The sequence below is a fragment of the Etheostoma spectabile genome, chromosome 10 (assembly GCF_008692095.1).
Source record: "Etheostoma spectabile isolate EspeVRDwgs_2016 chromosome 10, UIUC_Espe_1.0, whole genome shotgun sequence".
Lineage (NCBI taxonomy): Eukaryota > Metazoa > Chordata > Actinopteri > Perciformes > Percidae > Etheostoma > Etheostoma spectabile.
Window position 1 is genome coordinate 7645229 of NC_045742.1, and position 21242 is coordinate 7666470.

At 38.7% G+C, this 21242-nt stretch overlaps 2 protein-coding genes across 2 annotated transcripts in view; one reads left to right on the forward strand and one right to left on the reverse strand.

Moving 5' to 3' along the window:
- Positions 1-3309, forward strand: part of ppid (peptidylprolyl isomerase D) — a 7806-nt gene extending 4497 nt beyond the window's left edge. The window contains exons 7-10 of the mRNA XM_032527691.1: positions 951-1092; positions 1335-1421; positions 1758-1800; positions 2667-3309. Of these exons, the coding sequence (XP_032383582.1) occupies positions 951-1092; positions 1335-1421; positions 1758-1800; positions 2667-2755 (361 nt within the window). The 3' untranslated portion in view covers positions 2756-3309. The remainder of the gene's footprint in view (positions 1-950; positions 1093-1334; positions 1422-1757; positions 1801-2666) is intronic.
- On the reverse strand, positions 3187-19619 carry etfdh (electron transfer flavoprotein dehydrogenase). Its single transcript, XM_032527690.1, has 13 exons — positions 19354-19619; positions 18441-18599; positions 17323-17552; positions 16932-17013; positions 16169-16287; positions 15435-15512; positions 10228-10374; positions 9918-10058; positions 8248-8391; positions 6618-6786; positions 5765-5947; positions 5224-5445; positions 3187-3803 (listed from the first exon to the last, which is right to left on the reverse strand). The coding sequence occupies exons 1-13, from the start codon at positions 19382-19384 to the stop codon at positions 3640-3642; spliced, it is 1869 nt and encodes a 622-aa protein (XP_032383581.1). The 5' UTR covers positions 19385-19619; the 3' UTR covers positions 3187-3639.
- Between the last annotated feature and the right edge of the window lie 1623 nt (positions 19620-21242).

The window sequence follows — 21242 nt, forward strand, 5'->3', positions numbered from 1 at the left end:
ACAGGCTTAAACAGGGCAAGTTTTAAACATGTTTTTAGCCTCTAATCACGTTCAAAATGTCATGACAAGTGCCTACCTATGGGCAGTGATTCCTACCGAGGGAACACAGTGAATCTGACTGCAGTAGATATGACAGAAAGACGTAAAATTTGTTAATCCACACCTCTGTTTATTTCCTGTTTTCCGGTGAAGTCCACATTAGTTGATTGTCTAACTCATACAATCCAATATTCCAAAAATTATTTTATTTTATCAGAAACAGGCTGTAACCTGACACCACAGTGGGACCAGCAGGCTGCAGCAGGTCAAAAGTTCAAGAGCCCACTGTTGCTTGTTACCTATGCTCTTGAACTGCAGCTCTCCTGGCTCCACTGTGGTGTCATTGTGGAAAAAATACACTTTGGAGTATTGGATTGTATGAGTTTGACAATCAAATAGTGTGACTTCACCAGAAAACCGGAAATAAAGCGAGGTATGGATTAACACAACTTTTTTGCCTTTCTGTCAGATTCACTGTGTTCCCTTATGACATTCTGAACATGTTTAAAGGCTAAAAATAGTTTAAAACTTGCCGTTTAAGCCTGTTGAGTGCTAACTTTAGCAGGAGGATAACATGGTGTAGGCAGCACCAATTTTTATTTTTCTTGCTACTGACGGCACTCCAAATTTCCAAACAACCGAGCTACGTGTTAAAATCGACCGGAATTCTCCTTTAATCCGAACCACACCCGTTGTCAGTGCTATTTTTGTTAAATGAAATGTGCCTCTCAGTAGGAAGATGCATTTAAAGACAGAAGTGTCACACTTGCAGAAATAAAGATATGAAAAGAAGAAACTGGAAGACAGAAACCACTTTGTGGCAGATTACAGTCAAGCAACAATGTTTGTGAATAGGCATCAAACTGCTCCTTTTCTATCACTAACCATGAGTGTGATTTTTGCAAGTGCAGGTACTTGGAGGTGAGTGGAGAGCTGCTGGAGGAGGCGGCGCAGCAGAAGCTGGAGCCCACCGCCCTCAGCTGCTTCCTCAACACAGCTGCTTGTAATCTGAAAATGCAGCTGTGGCAGGATGCTCTGGAGAGCTGCAATGAGGTACATCTGTTAGCGGGGATGCGTTTGACTATTTCTTAAAGCAAATTTCCCAAAAATAGCACCATTGATTTTTAAGCTACTGATAGTATACAATGCATTTTGTACTTGAGACCCAACCTACCTCATCATTTGGGCTTATAGTTGAATTGATAACATTACATATCTAATTCAGCCAACTTTAATAAAAGATTCAAGTAGGATAGAATTTAATTTCTGCTGTGTATTTCTGTCGTGTCTTACAGGCTCTGGAGCTGGACCAAGCAAATACTAAGGCACTTTTCCGGAGGGCCCAGGCCTGGCAGGGGTTAAAGGAAAACAGCAAAGCCATGGTAACATCCACACAAGCACCTTGCACTTTAAATTAGAAAAAAAGTAATACTATACACCACAACAGTTAAAAATATACATAATTATTATTGTCTGTATGGATTATCAAGTTTGATACAGCATTATATCAGCTCAGGAAAGCCTGTTGGACAATAGTTTGGATGTAGTAGAAACAAATGGAAGCATTTGGCAGACAATAACTGTGCTTATTTGTCTCATTGTCACATGTCCTAGTTTGTACAAGATCCAATCCAGACACATTGATCTCTGAGATACTCTGAGAGTATTTAGAGCAGTTTGAGGTTAGTTTGACTTAAATTGTTTTCTGCATTTTTCAGATTGATCTGAAGAAAGCTCAGGGAATAGCTCCAGAAGACAAAGGTGGGCAATGTGTCTTGAACATCATCCCTGCCAAGAATGCTGCGCATGTTTCTTCTTCTCCTACATTTGCATATTTAGATAATTTACTTAAGCATCTTATGCATAATCACATGTATTATTCAAACTTAGCATTCAAGCTCATGAAGAAAAATAGTCCAGGACTGCAGGAACATCCTGTTTGTTTATCTAATTGAACTTTTTATTAGGGACTTGAGTAACTGTTCTGTATGAGCAGCGTGCAACCAAAACATCATTATATAAGACCTCTCAAGGTGGAAATTAATCTAGAAGTTTAAAGAATATAGGACGAGGATGGCCACATTCACTTCCAAAACTGTGATTTTGTAGCCAATAAAAGCACTTTACCAGCTAAAGACAACAACACTGCTGTAATGCTAAAACTCCCCCTGCTCCCGCTGGGTGACATCTGATGTAACAAACCTAAAAGGTTGTTATGGTTTGTTTCTGTCCAAATCTTTTTTTTTACCGAACAGAACCTTTAAGATAATTGTTGGGGAAGTTTAGGTCTTTATTTATATAGGACAGCTGAAGACATGAAAGAGGAGAATGACATGCAGAAAAGGGCCGCTGACACGAAGAGTAAACCTCTATATGGTGCGTGCTCTACCAGCTGAGCTAGCCAGGCGCCCTTCTTTTGATATTTTAAGCAGCAGTTTTTGGCTGCTAGCTAGGAGATAAGATTTATCAGTGCACCTCATGCTCTGTGCCTTCAGGAGCAGGAAATGTTTAAAGAAAACACAATGTAGCAAAGTAGACACATGGATATCAAAAACAATGTTTGAAGTCTCAAACTCAAGATGTAGTTACATTTGATTAATTCATTTTTTTCTTTTTTTTTTTTACAGCTATCAGCAATGAGATGAAGAGGGTTCATCTCAAAATCCAGGAGGAAAAGGAGAAAGAAAAGAAAATCTATGCCAAAATGTTTGCGTGAACATTTCACCTAATGATGCAATGAGTTTGTTAGTAACGTTTGTCAATATTTGAAGTCATCTCCACGTGGGAAGCTGCAGTCGTAAGGAGTCTGTAACCAGGTGAAAATCCACAGAATGATTTAATGTTTTCAAGCGGCACATTACTCACTGTCAGTATTTTAAGGGAATAACTGTTGTAAGCTTGGGCCTGTCTTAATTCTGACAAGTGTCTTCACTGTAATTAATAGTTTGAGTGTTAGTCTGATGCATGGCGGACTTCACTGCTCTGAAAACTGGGTTAACACTGGCCCTTGTTCTAGGGGTTTGAAGTAGTTCAGCAAAGTTGTGTGTTTATATTGTTTCATGGTAGGGATTTTGATACCGTGCCCTTGGCCACACATACATCTATTTTTTTTTTTTTTTTTTACAGAGGTCAAAAAAACAAAAGGGATAACAGTAAATAGTTCTTTATTCATTACTGTGATATCATCTAATGATTTTATGTACAATACGGATCAAATGCTGTCCTAATATACCTGGAATAAATGCAAAAATAAACCTTAATTTGAGAACAGCCCGTTTGCTTCTTCAATTACAGATGGTTTTAAAGAAAATATATTAACTAGTAAATTAAAGTTTTGTTCAAACGCAAAAGACACTTTTTAACTACTTTAAATGCCCAAAATGGCAGTGAGGCAAAATGTGACTTGTTACATATATGGTCTTGTATTTGCCACATTTTAAAGTTGATATTCCACTATAAGTTAAGTTATTCATGTCTAACTTTTTTTTTTTAAAACAGCTTTAGTTATTTTTTGTTGTATACTTAGGCACATTTGCCATCGGTGGTAAGTACTGCAAACCCAAATGATAATTTACAGTTATCTTTCTAGGTTTAAAAAGTTCACATTCCATTGTAGGCTGGTCCTCCGCCGCCTTCAGGCACAACCCAGTTGATATTTTGGCTTGGGTCCTTGATATCACAGGTCTTACAGTGGACACAGTTCTGAGCGTTTATCTGCAATCTCATCCCATCTCCAGTTTCCAGGGGAACGTACTCGTACACACCTGGGAGGGTTGATAGAGATAAAAAAAAAAGTAAACTAGTTGTATGTGAAATAGTTCTATTAATTTTGTGTTCCACTATCTGTCCTGGGCCCGTATTTATCAAGCTTTTCAAAGCACTATTTTAGTCTTAAATGCTGAGAATTCATAAAATGTACTCCTACTTTCAAACTGAAGTATAAAAGCAAGTTATCACATTTTTTTAAAGCTAAGAATCACTCTTACTCTCCCATTTATTTAAGACTGCTCAAGGAGGTCTCAAGTAGGCCTGCACGATATTGGAAAAAAGTGACGATTGCGATATTTTTTTCCACAATGGCTTTGGGATAAAAGATCATTAAGTGAAGAAGACATTTATAGGATCTATAAAAAGATAGTCAATTAGTACAGGTAACAGGATCTACAGGTTCTTGTGGACATATTAAATATGTGTACAGAAGTAATTAAAACCATTAAAGCTTTGAAATATACTACAGTGTTTATGCGGCTTAATGTCCTCTGCCTATTACACAGATTAGTCTGTTGGAGACGTACTATATGTGACTCTGAATGACTTATATAAGGTCAGGGTTAAAAAACAGTGAACCTATCCTTTAGGCTTTAAAGGGAAAGTTATACATTCCAAAGTTTAGATAATATAACAGGTCAGCGGTCACCTTTGCATACTGCGTTTGCCACTTACAATACACCATTTACAAATTTCTGGGGAAAAAATGGATTAATTCCAGCCAACAAAGCTGAGCCCCCAACTAATTATTAAAAAAATGATTAACCTTCCTAACCCAAAGCTGCAGCATGCACTGCCATTCTGAAGTTACTGTTGTCCTGCTTTATCCAATCTCCCCTGCTTTTTGTCAAACAGCTGCATTTGTTCACGTTAGGAACGTCTGACCACACATCACTAGGTTCCCTCAGAATTCAAAAGAAAGCCAGGTGTGTTAAAACACATGGTCTCTGAAGGATTTACATTATTGCAACTCATTTCTACAACACTTTTTTTTTTTTTTTAGAACTTGAATTAGCAGATGTTCCAGTTCATTACCTTTAGAACAAAAGTAATGTATTGCAATAGTTTTTCTGAACTGTAAAAATGATATTCAATATCTCTCCGAACAATTAGACTCTGCTGAAAATGAAGCTGCCATTTGTAGAAGAATGGACATGAGCATAACACATTTTCTCATTAAAACCCAGCAGGTTCACATATGGTTCAACACGGTTTTGGATTTAGCTGAGATAGGAATTTGAATTGAAGTCCCTGATCATGCAAACATTCCAAAACTCCATTGAACAAGGTGCAATGGAAATAAAAGGTATTCTATTCTGAATTTAATTTCTCAGTTTAGTTTGAGGAAAATATTGTCTTTTAACTGCACTGTAATAGATTGTGTGGGGTTGCTCTTCAGAGGCCATGGTGGCTTACCTGCAGGGCAGAAACGTTGCTCGGGCCCGTCGTATATGGCCAGGTTACTTTCTACCGGGACGCTGTCATTCTTTAGGGTCAGGTGGGGGGGCTGGTCCCCCTCGTGGTTGGTGCCACTCAGGGCCACAGAGGAGAGCAGGTCAAAGCTTATCTTGCCATCAGGCTTGGGGTATTCAATAGGTGTACACTCTTTAGCCGGTTTCAGCTGGTTGGCATCAAGGCCTGAGACAGATCGAGCACAGACGATTATGTTTTTCTACTGAGATAAGATCATTGTGTTTTGCTGCTGATCTGCAGCAGCACAACTAAACCACACTAAAAGAAGCACAATTCATTAAACATATAGCTGAGGTCAATACACTGATTATTACTGCGTATTTCTTTTCATTATAGTAATTATCAGCACATGAACTTTCTAGTAACAAACGATTCACCTTTTTTTGTCTAACTTAGGCTACACCAGCAGAGTGAGCAAAAGAGATCCACTAAATGCATTCAACTCTAAACAACAGTTAACACCAAGCTGTACAATGATACTCACCAGCGTGTTTGAGTGTCCACGGCTCTTTTCCTCTGAAGATCCAGTAGAAAACTCCAGTGTAGATCATGCCACCGTACAGGCCAAAGTAATTGTGGAAGGACGGCCGGATGTTTCTCACTGAATGCAGCTCTTTCCAGACCCACGAGTTCTTTAAAGCCTCCGCGTACTCAGGTACATGGAGTCCTGCAAAGATTAAAATGTTTTAATTGAAGTTCTGCTCTGCTTTTTATCATGTTAAATGTCAGCACAATTATAGCACCAAGACTTGACAAGACTTGAAAGAATGACAACCCATTTCCATGAATATGGAGGTTTCATCTTTCCCATTGGATCCCTATAAAAACAACTCAGTCTAATTGGAGTTTTCACATTTAAAACTTTGGCACATAAAACCCAAATTATCTGCGCACAATACTACTAGGAGTAATGAAGTCATTTGGGTGAATTAACTCTTTGAATATTTGTGAGTTTTTTGTTTTCCTGACTACATACAATTTGTATTATAAAAAGTCCATTCTTTTTTGTTTTCTTTGAGCAAAATAAGTTACCGCAGTGCTACAAAGATGATATTTCTTGAGAATGTGCCTTACTGACATTTTTATTGACACTGCAGGTTTTTTTGATTGATATACTTGCAAGAATTTGTCCCCTTTGGATCTCTGTTAAATCCTCCGTTTGCTATAAAAGCTGATATTAAAGAGTTTATTGCCTGACCTTTTATAGCTGACAAATGTCATATAGCGGACATTGCACCTAGCCTTGTGTTTGTGATTATGTAACTAGAGTAAATGCCATTGTCCCCGTGAGGACGTCACTTTCTCTACACCTGGTGATGCTATTATGACTGCTGCACCTGTTGTCTCTGAATCCAGGCTCTCTGCGGTGACTTTAGGGAAAATGGCCTCAGCCGCCAGCATGCCACTCTTCATGGCTGTGTGGGTGCCTTTGATCTTTGGGACGTTCATGAAGCCGGGGCTGCAGCCTATCAGTAGCCCTCCAGGGAAAGTCAGCTTCGGTATAGACTGGGGAGAAAGGGAGGAGAGAATTCATGTTCATTTTTTTTTTTTAAATTAATAATCAGTACTGCATGTCAATAATTCTACTGGATGTTATCAGGCATAAAGTAGTCTCGCTTTGCCAGACCGTCTTCCACAGCGCTGCGGAGGAGGGTCTGGCTGGTCCACACAACATTCCGGGTTTGGAGACAAACCTGTTCTGGTTTATCGGCATTTCTTTAAACCAATCAAAGTCATCATCGGGGCCGCTAAGCACCGGGCAGAGCCACGTTGCCGCTGCAAAATAGACTTGGGAAGGAACTTGTTTTGGTGGAGCGTGTACGTTCAAAGCTTGTTTTTAGTTGTGCAACAAAAAAACTTAGAGTGGACAGATAATCTAATTAGCTGTCTGGATTGACCCTGCAGAGATTTTAGGGGCAGTTAACCATAATCCTCATGAATCAACCAGAGTTTAAAATTCCAACACCAAGAAAGCGAAATGGACATCTGGCCAAAAAGTGTAAAATCAGGCAGAATTCTCAGTGGCAACATAGCAATCCCGGAAGTGGAACTTGGAAGATATGGACTAGCCACAAAGAAATAATCACATGTGAAATCATATTATGTATCTTAAGGTCTTTAAATAAAAACATTGTTCTTGGATTACATTTCAATGGCTCAGGATTAAGGAGACCTAAATGAGCCATCAGGTCACCCTGGACGTTCCCAAGGTGTTCCCAGTACCTGGTGGGATATATAATCCCTCAAACCTGTTTCCAGTCAGCAACTGGATCTCCTTTTTATCAGTTAAAATCAAACTACTCAAACAAAGATGTGTCTTTCAGTATAACAGCATCTGATTATACTGAAATAACCCTAATGTTTTAATTTAATATTGGAAATCTAATCTAAAATCTTTGCCCAGCAAGAGTTACATTGGTTATCTGACCGAGAGATCAAAGGACGTTTTTTATCCTTGCCTAAAAACTTTCACTATTAAAAAAAATGAGGCTGACTGAGGACACACCAGAAACCAACACAGATTACAGAAATCACACTAACAACTTACAAAGCCTCACAGACACATTCAAACAATACAACAAATAAGACTAAATACAGTAATGTATCAGTAGCAGTGAAAACATGTCAAGAATTTGATTTAATTAGTAGTTTGTTTCTGTCTGTCATTCTGCTGGAACAACATTGATTTGTTTGCTGCGTGAATGAGATTCTAAATATAGAATCTGCTGATGGCTTTAATTAAATATGAAAGTAAGCCCTGTAGAGAAACTGGCTAGTTTAATGGAGTCATGCATAACAGTCTTCCCTGTATTCACAAATATAAACTGCAAAGGAATGTTGAGCTTCCTTTAGTGGCGTAGCTGCACTCTCACTCAGTCTTTTGACATTTAGATTAGGTCAGTTTTAGGGTTCAAGCAAGTTAACGACAGGCATGTTTAATGAAAATGTGTAACGTGACTTATATACCTGTACTCCTCCCTCGTTCAATGCCCTGGCTCCATATGCAATTCTGTTGCCTCCCTCCAGTGTGGGAGCTACAGAGGGATGATGTTTCCAGCGCTGGAACTCCCTAAAGGGGCTCAGGTAAGGGTTTGTGTAGTCTAGACCAACCTGGAGTAGGGGAAAAAGGCCAGTTTAAAAAGTCATTTTGCAAAACAGGTATAATAAACATAGTAGACAAATGTAAAGTAGGAAAAGATTGAGTGATTTCTGAAGCTAATTTGGATTACAAAACAATTAAAATCAAATTTGTTTTTGTCATCAATCTAGACAAGCTTTGGACTTTTAGAATTATCAATACAAATCAAGCTTTCTTCATCTTTGTTGTGTCTAGTTAGAAGGTCACCTAAAGAAAATTAAAATTACAGGTATTATCCTATTTCAGAGAGGCATTAACCTGTCTTCATATAGTTACCAAAGTTGAAAGTGCGTGTCACAGGTAAACCAAAACCAGGTCGAGGATCTCTGTCGTCCTCTTAAGCCCCGTTTAGACTTGAGACGAGACGAATTGAAACTTACTACTTGTAACGAGCCGGTCTGCAACATTCTGAAACCTGCCAGTTTACACCAATGTGACGAAACTGTATTTCTAGCCCTCATGTTGTCCTGGGGACATTCTGACTAGCTCCCTCGACCATATAACAGCATTGTACTTGTGGGAGGTCGTTGAGGCTCAATCTAAAATTCTGCCATTTCGACTACTCGTTTGCAACACAGAAAAAAGGATAATGGATTTTTTTTTACTATAGTTTGTAGCAGACTTAACAAGCTGGCTTTGCTATTGGCTGTTGAAACAGGTGACATCCCTTACATCCTAAAAATCAGCCTCTGGCATCTTGACCAGCTGAGTCGCAGGCGACGCCATCAGCAGGCTTGAGTCGAGCCGAGACGGGCCAGTTTAGACCGCTGCAACGGTTTGAATCGGGTTCATCTTGTTGCGAATCTTTGGTCTAAACTGGGCTTGGGATTACCTTGCGATGAGTTATAAATCTGAGGAAGTATGGGAAGATTTTTAATAGCTGGGACTGGGAGACTGGTGAGGATACTAAAACATAGCTGAGTGCTAAGTTTTTTTTAACAAAACCAGTCTGACAGAGCTAAAGAGAATCTGCAAAAAACTCGGTCTCAGTCCACGTGTGCAAAATAGCAAAGTGAACAGATTTTTTTTTGTGTGGGGCATTTTTAGGCCTTTATTTTCACAGGACATATTAAGACATAAAAGGGGAGAGAGGGGGAATGACAAGCAGCAAAGTGCGGCGGGTTGGAGTCAAACCCACGGCCGCTACGTCTATATATGTGCGCCTGGTCTACCAACTGAGCTAACCCGGCCATGAAGTGAACAGATTTAAATCACTGTCAGTGGTTCTACTGAACGTATGTGCATAAAATGTCTTTTTCTTTAATTAATTTACAAATAAAATAAAAGTCATGCTTTTACTTTGTTATTACGGAGTGTTGCGAGTAGACTAATTCAGAAACAAATTCATTTAAAGTGTTATTTATTTTCCTCAGCAGGATCAATAATTGGACACGGCTAGCCTATTTACTCAGAAGCTCAAGCTGTTATTATCTACTGCTTGCATGACATCCTGCAGTCACGTTTATTTCATTGTCAGTATGTGTACAAAGCCACTCACCACAAAGCCCAAGGCAACTAGAGGCTCTCCTTCATTCAGGTGATACAGGAAGGATCCTCCATATGTGTGTCTGTTCAGGGGCCAGCCCACAGTATGCTCCACTCTGCCTGGTCTCCACTTCTTCTCATCAATCATCCATACCTAAAAAACAGAGGGGATAGGAGTTATCAACAAGCAGAGGATTTCTTTAAATCTATCAATTCATACTTTACTGCACTCTCCGCAGAATGGACTTTGCTCATTAGGAATGATCAGTCAAACAAGATTAAGAAGAAACCAAATATGTATTTGTGCGGTACATCGTATTTACCTCTTTCAGGCCAATGGCGTAGGTCTGGGGTTCACAGTTCTCACGCAGGTTGAATTGCTTGTATAGCTGCTTGGCCAAGTGGCCATGACAACCCTCTCCAAACAACGTGACTTTAGCATGGAGCTCCATTCCTCTCTCAAAGACATCCTGAAGCAAGTGAAGAACAGTAGTAGTAATAGTTAAGTTAGTGGGGTAACAATCACTTAATCACTTTTTATGTGGAGGAAAACATTTGGTATAATCAGACAAAAAGGAAAAACACTGCCTGTAAAAAATCAGAAAATCCTACCTTCTAAATAAGACCTTTATTGATAAAGCACTTTTCAAAAACAAGGTACACGTTTTTTTTTTTTTTTTTTTTAAATTAAGACAAAATGAAAGATCAATAAAAAGCAAGTCTAAAATACTGAGTTTTTAAAAAGAGACTTAAAGGTCCAACGTGTGGGAATTTCTCCCATCTAACGCTGAGATCATATATTGGATCAACTCTCTTGCACCGCGCAGTTCAAAGAATGTATTACAGCTCTGGTAGCCTTCATGCTTCAAAAAGTCAAGATGTCATCCACGTCTTCACCCAGCTTGACCTCCAGCGACCAGGTCAGTTTGTTTAATTTTTATTAATTGCAAAATTTTATCTAACAATTTGGTGAGTTTATCACGTGACAGCGAAAATGCAAAAGGCGGCGCAGTATGTCCTGTATGTCCCTTACCAGCTAACGTATTTCAAGATGGCGCAAAAATATGGAGCGTCTACCCCAGTTCTTATTAAATGCAAAATTTCAAGCCAGTAGGAATACTTGTAATTGATGGTGGTGGTAAATATGAAAAAAATGAACAACTAAAAACATTACACACTGGACCTTTAACAGAAGACAGTGTGCTAGCTTTCCTGATGTCCTCCGTCAAGTCATTCCACAACGGAGGGGCCTGAGAAGAAAAGTCCCGATCACCTTCAGTGTTCAGGTTTGACCAGGGAACCAAGAGAGACCTACCAGAGGATCTTTCGTCACGTCTAGACTTGTATGGGGTACAAAGTTCGGTTATATTATTTTAGAGCCATCCCCATACAAGCCTTAAAAATTATCATTACTTTAAAATATTTACTCTAAAAAAAGACAGGGACCCAAAGGAGAAACCCCTTCATTATAAATATTATATGCCACAATAAACATGTATGTATGTTACTATGGAGGACGTATTTATTCATAATTCAAAATGAAGGTGCAAAGTGAAAACAAAAAGAGATCAGATTAAAAATATTATTTCACTACACAACTAGAAATAATCATGCCAGGATTCAAATTAAAAAAGAAAAAGGAAACTGAAAAAGCAAAGTTGAAATGTAAAATGCTAATCTGAAAATGTAAAGTGAAAAGTAAAAAATCTAATTTAAAATACAAAGATTAAATACGAAATGCTCAAACTAAAATCTTAAATGGAAAGATGTCATTGAAAATCACAATGAATATGAGAAATGGGAAATGGGATTACTTAAAGGAAAACATCAAACCATTTTTATTTTAACGTTTGCACTTTACAAATTTATCTATTGAATTTTACATTTGGCCTTTGACATTTTTAAGATTCACGTTTTTCCATTTTGATTTAGCGTTTCAAAAGGTGCACGTAAATGAGGAGGCACGGCTTAAAGGCTGGTGGGAGGGTCTGAAACAGAACGGGTGCAGAGGCACCTTAGGGACAGCAGGGGGAGCTGACTGCTGGGCAGCACACTGTCTGCAACCTGAAAACCACGACAACAGAGCAAGTTGAGGGAGCCGGGCTGTATGCAGGACTGTTATTTATAAGGCAATGGCTTCAACTTGATGGTCAAAGTGTTCTTACACGTCTGCTCGTGTGACCTCACACACAAAATCACCAGGACTAAAAAGGAGCGTTGCTTTGAAATTGTATCAGTGCCATGCTGCTCACTACATAGAGGTGTAGCATGAAGAACAGTCAGAAAGAAGCTGCTCGTCTCATTTCCACAACTTCCACAGTATTGTTGCTTATAGTTACTGTGGATCTGCAATTTTCATTTTATAACTATACTGTTACATCCCATATTATACTGTGCTTTTCAAAAAGAGGAAAATAATACATTATCTTGGATGAAAGGTAAATTTGTCCCGTGGAATAAAAGATCAAAGTCCAGCACTCTTAGGTTACATCACTAAAGATCTTTGCGTCATGCTGGAGCTGAAGCAGGGTTTGGTTAAGTGGTTAACAAAGACGACCGTTGTCTGGGAGACCAGATTTCAAGACATGTGGGAACCTTTCATTGTAACAATAATTTAATAAAGAACACTTATTTCAACATATAATTCATATATATATATATAATTCAACATATAATATAAATGAAAGAAACAAAACTGTATCGTTAATCCTTTTTTCACTTTTACTGAAATACAAATACAAATCAGTTTTGCTGTTGCAACAAATTCCGATTCTTTCACAGAACAAATGTTTCACTACATAATCTGTATCAATTATAACTGAATTATAATAGTTACAGTTGGTGGCCAAATAAGATAAATTTGACTTAATTGCTCCCCTACAGGATAAATTCAGCTGTCATGGCAGCAATTACAGATATGTACAGTAGTAGGAAATAGACATATATAACAAGCAAAATAAAAAACGTACAAGCTAAAATAAAATACAAGACATTAATAAAGTGGCAATATGTCAAATAGGGAGTAAAAGTCCTGAGTCTACTGGTGTCCACTGAGCAAGTGGTTACAGAATCAGCTGTTTATCCAAGTCTAGCTTGGGATGTGACCCAGTAGCACTTGTGGGAGCTCTGCAGCAGACTGCTGATCCAAAGCTGTGACACCAAGTGCTCCTTCACTGTGATGTTCAGGTGAAACATCTTCCTGCAGAGAGGACAGAGAAGTCAGTGCAACAGAAAAACTGTCTTAACCTCATCCACTGCACTGCTTCAACAGTCTCACCCTGCATTATATCAGGCCTAGCACCTTTTGGACTAGAGTATTTTGGGTAATGTCTGTGTCTTAAACGGAGATATATATATATATATATATATATATATATATACACATATATATCTCAATAGGAGCAGATATAATGCTAGCATCAAGCAAACAATGATGGAAGCCAAACAGGTAATCATAACACCCTGCCATGAAACAGAACTGAATCAGATGCAGGTTAAGTTACGTTAGCCCAATCAGCTGGACTAACTGTTAGCAAGCATCTCCTGGTAGGCCCCAGCCAATTGCAGGACGCTGACTTGACATGTCTGCAAGTTACCATGGCATCAATTTAACTAGTCATGCATGCCAACACATAACAGCTAATACAACGTTAAGTAGTCACAAAAGGCTCTTACCTGCTGTATGGTCTGCTGCTTTCTTGCCGTCAGTCTGATGGGGAGCTGAGGTGGAGTTGTTAATGTTCCTTTTTAGTCCTGGTGATTTTGTGTGTGTGGCCACATGAGCAGACATGTAAGAACACTTTGATCATCAAGTTGAAGCCATTGCCTTATAAATAACAGTCCTGCATACAGCCGGGCTCCCTCTACTTGCTCTGACTGTTGACGCCGTTTTCAGGTTGCAGACAGTGTGCTGTCCACTAGTCAGCTCCCCCTGCTGTCCCTAAGGTGCCTCTGCACCTGTTCCGTTTCAGAACCTCCCACCAGCCGCTGGCCACGCCTCCTTATTTACATACGCTTCTGAAAGGCTAAATTGAAAGGAAAATCTAAATCTAAAACGTGAATCTTAAAATGGCAAAGGGAGATTGCCAAATGTAAATTCATTGACAATTATAAAGTGAAAAGGCTAAACTAAAATCATTTATTTCTATCTGAAGTTTTAATTTAAGTATTTCCATTTCACATTTTGAGTTTCATATTTCATGTTTCCCTTTCTTCCCAGTTTCTTATTTCCATTGCAATTTTTAATGACATCTTTCGATTTAAGATTTCAGTTTTAGCCTTTATATTTAAGCTTTGCATTTTACATTGTCAAATATCATTTTCCATTTCAACTTTGCTTTTTCAGTTTCCTTTTTCTTTTTTTTTTAAATTGAATTATGGCATGATTTTTTCCTAATAGCATAACAAAATAACATTTAGGGATGCACTGAATATATAGGATTATAACTTCAGACTTGGTCAAATATTGGGCTTTTTGACAGGGTTTGGTTTATGCCGAACCTTAGAATTTTTGTCCACCGAACTGAACCCTATGCTTGGACTAGGCCTACTACGCTGGTCTACGTAATGAAGCCGCCGTTGATTAGAGGAAGGTGTTGACGTAGGTGGACCCTTCAATGCAGTAGGTTGTGAGAAAGTGAAAATGGAACTCGTCAGCAGAAACAGTGATGTTTGGCCGTACTTTCAGTCAAAAGAAGGCGATTCAAGTCGATTTACATGTTCAATTTGCAATGCCGATTTGTCCCTTAAAACATCTGCGTCTGAAACCTCTGAAAGAATATGAGTTGTGCGTGCAGGAATCTACAGACAGCAGCCAAAATGCAGCAACTTCAGGTACAGCAAAGGATAAACAGTCACACCTAAAACCCGGTGTTAACCAGTCAGTGCCTCTCCCGGCTGTCAGCCGTTCTCTCGGTGGGAGCAGGGCGACCGAACAGCTGGCTGCTGCTCGTTAGCTAACGTATACGTTCTAATTTCACACACCCAACATGCCTTCATCATACACTGGTTAGCAAAAATTTGCAAAACAAAATTGGCACTAATCTGGAGATACAATGTGAAAAGAGCCTGTGGTATTCGGGCAAACCCAAACAAATCTGGAATCGGTGCATCGTTAATAATAATATTTTTAATTTGATCTCTTAATTTTCTCTTTGGTCTATCAATTTAAATTATGAATAAATATCTCCTCCATATTTTACATATTACAACTTACTGTATAATACACAACATTTTCTTAAATCATCAAATAATCGATTTTGTTCAAAAGACGGGGTACTTTGAGAAACAATTTCATTCTTTCATTGGCGAGACATACAAACTCCAGAATTTGTATGCTTTATAGGTCAAAACAGGTGTTCTTGTTGGTTTGTTTCCTTAATATCCTTTCAACAGGGCCTGATGTGTGCAGGCAAGTCATGTTTAGATGTAAAGAGTAGCCTATATTTGTGTACTTCATTGAACAATGAAGACCTGACAAAGGGACTATGGCTAGACAGTATTATAAAATAAATGTTTTACTGCACAATACCTTTGGTGAGCCGTCTTTGGCGATGCCTACATCATTGGTGGCAATTCCTTTTACACTTCCATCTTCATGAAACAAAACCTTGACAGATGTAATACAGATAAAGGTTAACACTAGCTGTAAACATGTAAAAGGAGGCATGGATTCCTGGATTATATAAATGTTGCACAATTACACAAACAATTGACATGTCCATTGATAAAGGTTATAATCGGCCAATAATAATGAAATTGATTAGAAGATTAAAAAAATAAAAATAAAATGCATGTGTGTCTGGAAATTACTTTTTTTTGGCTCAGAATGAAAATGGAATAGAAAGTAGTTATATGATTGTAAAAAAAAAAAACAATCTGGGAAAGTTTACTGTTTGACTGCAAACTGCAGAAACTGACCAAAGTAAATTAAGAGTTTAAAGCAACTTCCCATCATTCTTCCATGAATCATCAAACTTATAGTAGATGGTCTTTTAAAGGTTTTAAACGGTACAATTCTAAAAAACAACAACAGCAAAACACCTAAAAAGTGATCTCGCCGGGCTTTGTAAAAATCCGACCATGGGTGGCCAAGATACTGTGTCTCATGGACATATAATCTACATAACCATAGTCAACCTATCTAACTACAGTGCATTTTGAGAAAGACAAAAAGGAAAAGACACAGGCAAAAAGTGTTTAAGCTATTTGTATTGCATGCAAATTGTCATACAGTACATCAAGGAAATTTAAAGGAGGTCTCACCTCAGCTGCGGCATAACCAGGGTACAGCTCCACTCCGAGCTCCTCGGCCTGCTCGCCCAGCCAGCGCACAAAGTTCCCCAGCCTAACAATGTAGTTACCATGGTTCCTCATGGGCAGACCTACAGACAACAAGAAAAACCTCAGTACAAATCCACAAATGATACTAAGCGGTCATTTTCCCCCATTTTTTTGGCAATTTCCTCAATAGCAAGTTTGCTTGGTTTAAAACTTCAGTGGTGTGGCAACCTTTGTGGTTATATTCAGACATAGCCTTTGAAGAATTATGCATTGCTTTATTGTAATTTTCTTAGGAATACAATATGTTTGCTCTGAGTTTCCAATGTTCAGTAGTTACCAGTCACTGACAAGAAAAAAATGACGAGGACTGAAATTTCTAATCGTCTCCAGTCAGAATGACGGTGGAATTAATTAGTAACAATCTTCATCCCTTGATGGTAGTATTATTTATATATAGCCTGCATATCTATTCCCATTTGACCTTACAGCTCACATGGCCGGCACCAATTTTGTTCAAGTGGAAACTCTCCTCTACACACCAACATATGTATGCAGATTCATCCTTTCTTGCTGGTTTTACCTGTTTGAAGCCTCTTTTCTCCCAGTGGTAAATAAATAATATTTACACATGTCCTTCTGATCTCTGATATCATAACATACGCTCTATGTGGGGCAGAATGTGTTCAATCACTTATCATACCAGTGGTCACCATTATTATTCAAAACGAATGAAACAGGTTTTTACCTGGCAAAATGGGGACAGGGATTCTGTGTTTCTCCGTTAAAATGTTGAAGACATCTTCAGTCACTGGAGTGTTCATGGGTGCCTGAGGTAAAAGAACAATGTGAACAACTTTGACTTAATAGGGATTTGGGTGTATAAATACTGTACATGCATATTCCTTCATACATATAGCCAGTTTACTGTAGGTGCATGTAAATGTTGATGACTAATCTTGACTGTATTCCTGTGTACAGTATATGTAACAATGTTAGATAAACCATTGTTTACAAACAGTCACGTAATATATTACCTAACATACACAAGGAATACCTGATGTAACCATCCCTTATGCTATATGCTATAATCTATACACAAAACTCAGAAAGAGAGAACTGTTGAATAAGACACTTACTCCTCGTTCCTTCCAGTCAGGAAAGAGCTCGCTGAGGGCAGACGGCTCCAGACAGGCCCCTGACAGGGTGTGTGCTCCAATCTGAGAGGCCTTCTCCACAAGGCACACTCGCAGCTCCTTCTCATGTTCGTTGGCTAGCTGCTTCAGACGAATGGCTGCGGAAAGACCGGCAGGGCCTCCACCAACTATCACCACATCTGCCTCATCGGCAAACCTTTCCATTTCGATCCCTGGGAAAGGCCCATGAGAAAGAAATATTGAGAATGAGGAAGGCACTGCATTCTGATTTTGTTGGCAATATTTTTGAAATGATAGATGCAGCCCTGTGACGCACACCCAGCAAAGCACTAAAACTGGCAGGATTAGGTCGGGTTCTATTAGCAGGGAAGCCAACCAAGCTACCAAAATAATGACAAACTATGTGGTACCAAAGTGAAATTCAATGAGCAAAGGTAATACATTTGTGGGATTATTCACAAAGATTCTTCACAATGTGAAACACATTCTGGGGAAAAAACTAAAACTTTAGTTCATGCTCATGGGTTTAGCTTGGATCACTTCTGTCAAACCTTCCAGTCACTGCAAATCAACTAACATTTCTCTTTCTCTGGATTTACAAAACACTATAGGCCACAGTTCAAACATAGTATAGTAAAAGGAAAAGCGTAATGCATGCTATATTTTCTTAATAATTGCAGTTTTCAAGCACGTCTAACTAGTTGGAATTATTTTGTTGCAGGCATATCATAAGATAAAAGTGCACTGTAAGCTTTTTGAGTGTAGGAAAAACTAAAACAAAAGTAGAAGTAACATTCCTGTACATACAAGCATAAACTTGGCTAATGAATCACACAATTATATGAAGACAGATACTTTTAATCAATGCAAACATCATATTTCACATATGGACAAAAAAACAGAATTAGACTCCTGACAGGGACACTAGATTGCGGTAAAGATGGTTATTTATAGACTATGTTGTTACTGACATGACACAGCACAGATCAAGCTACAAAACCCTTAATCCTCTCAAGGGTGCCAGTAGTTTTACAGCCTAGATCATAACGTAATAACATAATTCTAACTTTGAAGTAACTTTAGATAGTACAGTGTCTTACCTTCCCATCTTGGATCTTTATCTCGAGAATGGATAGTGTAGTGTGTTGTGATGCGGGGTGTTGACACTGAAGAGCATTTCCTCCTATGTAATGTTGTGTACAGCTGAGGGGCAGCATGCTCTGTCTGTACAGTCTTCAATGCCCTGATACACCCGTGCGCTGCAAGAGAGAAAACAGTTCCCATTTAAGACAATTGGTGGGAATGTGGCTGTTGACTATTGTACTCACTGGTTTGGTTGAGCCTGATCTAGTTTGCAAATGATGAACCACAAATGGCATACATTTAAAGGAAAAAACTAATACAAGGCATATCACAGGCTTAAGCAGGTGGCATTCTAGCTATATCAAGGGGCTTCTTAAAACACAACATCTAAAAACCAAGAAAACGATCTAGATACTGTTAACGTTAGCTAATGTAGTGGAAATGAAAAGCAGCAACTGTCAAAATTGCTTTAACGTTAGCTGCACCATGCTAGCTAGCAGAGTTATATGTGTAAACACAGCTAAGTTGACTTCAAAGTCCAAAACTGAGACTGATAAACAGCATCTAACACATTCAATGACAATACGATAAAATATTGCTTATAACACCAGTGTATTTCTGAAAAGCCATTGGATGTATAACTCAGGGCAAGGACACTATTCAAGTGACCTAACGTTATGTTAGTTCAACTTTGACCTACATTTTAGCTTGATGCTAACATACATAAGCATGTTGGACTGTTTGGCTACTGATAAGGCTAGTATTTGTAGAAAGCCTAAAAACAAAGTGTTGCACAAAAAACACATATTCCCTAACAGGCTGTGGTTAGTAACGTTGTATACACTGTGCAACGTTGGCGACATTTGACAAATCTGCCTGTATAACAGCATGCTCGCAATGTGCTAGTTAACAAGCCATAAACTGACGTACCTTTACTTGAATATCTGCTGGCTGGAAACATTATGTGTCAGCCCCAGCGGGATTTCTTTTCAAACCAACCGAAGTGAAGTTGCGGTGTGGTGTCCTCACTTCGCTGTCAGTGAACAGTTTGTGTAACCCCCCCCTTAGCAAACAAATGTCAAATCCGGATAGCTAGCTAGCTACCTTACAAAATGCGTCTCATAACACACACATTCAAGAGCGTCCAAAGCTGCGCTGCTGCGCGGAGTGGTAACTGCGCCAATGTAGCCAGCTCTCTAGCTACATTTCACTCTGTCTCAGTTATGGTACATCCTAGCTGGTGATGTTGTCGGTACACGACAGACAATGCATTAAGTAATCCCAGACCACTGTACGCCGGTTGTTTCCTTACGGAAAGAGTTTGAACAATGGATGTATAAGGTGTGGACTGGACGTGTCTTGCTAGGTCAGGGTTATGTATTAGTATCTCAAAATAATGCCTTAGTATTTCAAAATAATAGAATCTCAAATAATGATTTATAGTCTCCAAATAATGACAACCCCTCTCAAATATTAAGTTATTGTGTCAAAATATAGTGTCTCAAAATAATGACTTAGTATATTTCGAGAAAGTTTAATTTTTGTTAGACTGTGTCCACGTTCGGACACCACTCGCTGCTATTGGCCATATCCGGACACTTTCAGGCGGACGGACTTTCTGTTCTTTTCGCAGTATTTCACATTTCCGAGCATCACCAAAATGTTAACAGTATTGATGTATACCCATCTAACAATCTACTAATGAAATGTCTTTTATGTAGTAGCGTTATATGAAAGGGAAAAGACGTAAGAACGCTTGAGCGATGGAATTTCCTCCTCTATTTTTACTGAACTGGACATTAAGGAGCTCCTATTGCATAATTCAGAGTTGTTGAAGCATGGTATTTTTTCGGAAAGGTCGGAAGTAAGACCCGGTAGTTTTGACAGAATTGATGGGACATTCTTTAACTAACTGTCTGTAGCGGTGTCCGGTTATGGCCAATGGTAGCGCAAGGCGGATTTACCAGTGATAGCGTACTTTAGCTGGCTCTTGTAAAGTAAAAGCTAAAGTAACAAGTTAAGGCCATATACCGTTAGAAAGGTAAGAAGTCACACGATACGTGTCCGACCGTGGACACAGTGACGCTAGCCTACTAGCTAGCTAACCTAGCTAAGCCATTATTTGAGCTAGGCTATCAAGTCGTCACTTTGACAACGTTTTTCATTGAGATAGGCGACACTCAGTATTTCGAAATGATTGTACATTCATTGTAATATATGAAGTCATTATTTTTGAGAAAGTTTATCATTATTATGAATTACACAATGTTTTTTACACAACTTTCTTTTACATCAGAGTGGTGGAAATGTAGGGGCTCTCAATTTCAAACATTTTAAAGTTTTGCACGTTTTTCCAAAGCCATCTCTTCAATTTGTATTACTTATGAGAAGGATGGAGGTTATGTTTTAAGTTGTTCTGTTTCTGTCAGTATGGATTACAGAAGGAAGGCTGGTCCAATTTCCATAAAACTCAGTGAAAGGGTGTAGCATGGGCCAAGGAAGAACCCAGTAGGCCTTTGGAGAGGATCTGAATCACAGGCGGATTAATTGGGCTAATTATTTTTCACTTTCATGTCACTGCTGCAGGAGATAACCTTTTATTATTTTAAATGTAGAAACAATGGAGTATTTTTACATAGGGATATTGCTACTGTAACTTACGCAAATGACCGGATTCCTTTCCCCACCATTGTTTGCTATTCTTAATAAGTCAAAAATAATCAAGATACAGTTTCACAGTGCTTCATTTACTTAGAAAGTGTTTGCTTCAGTTTCAAAATCCAAACTGTGCCCAAATTAACAAGATGACCAATATTAAC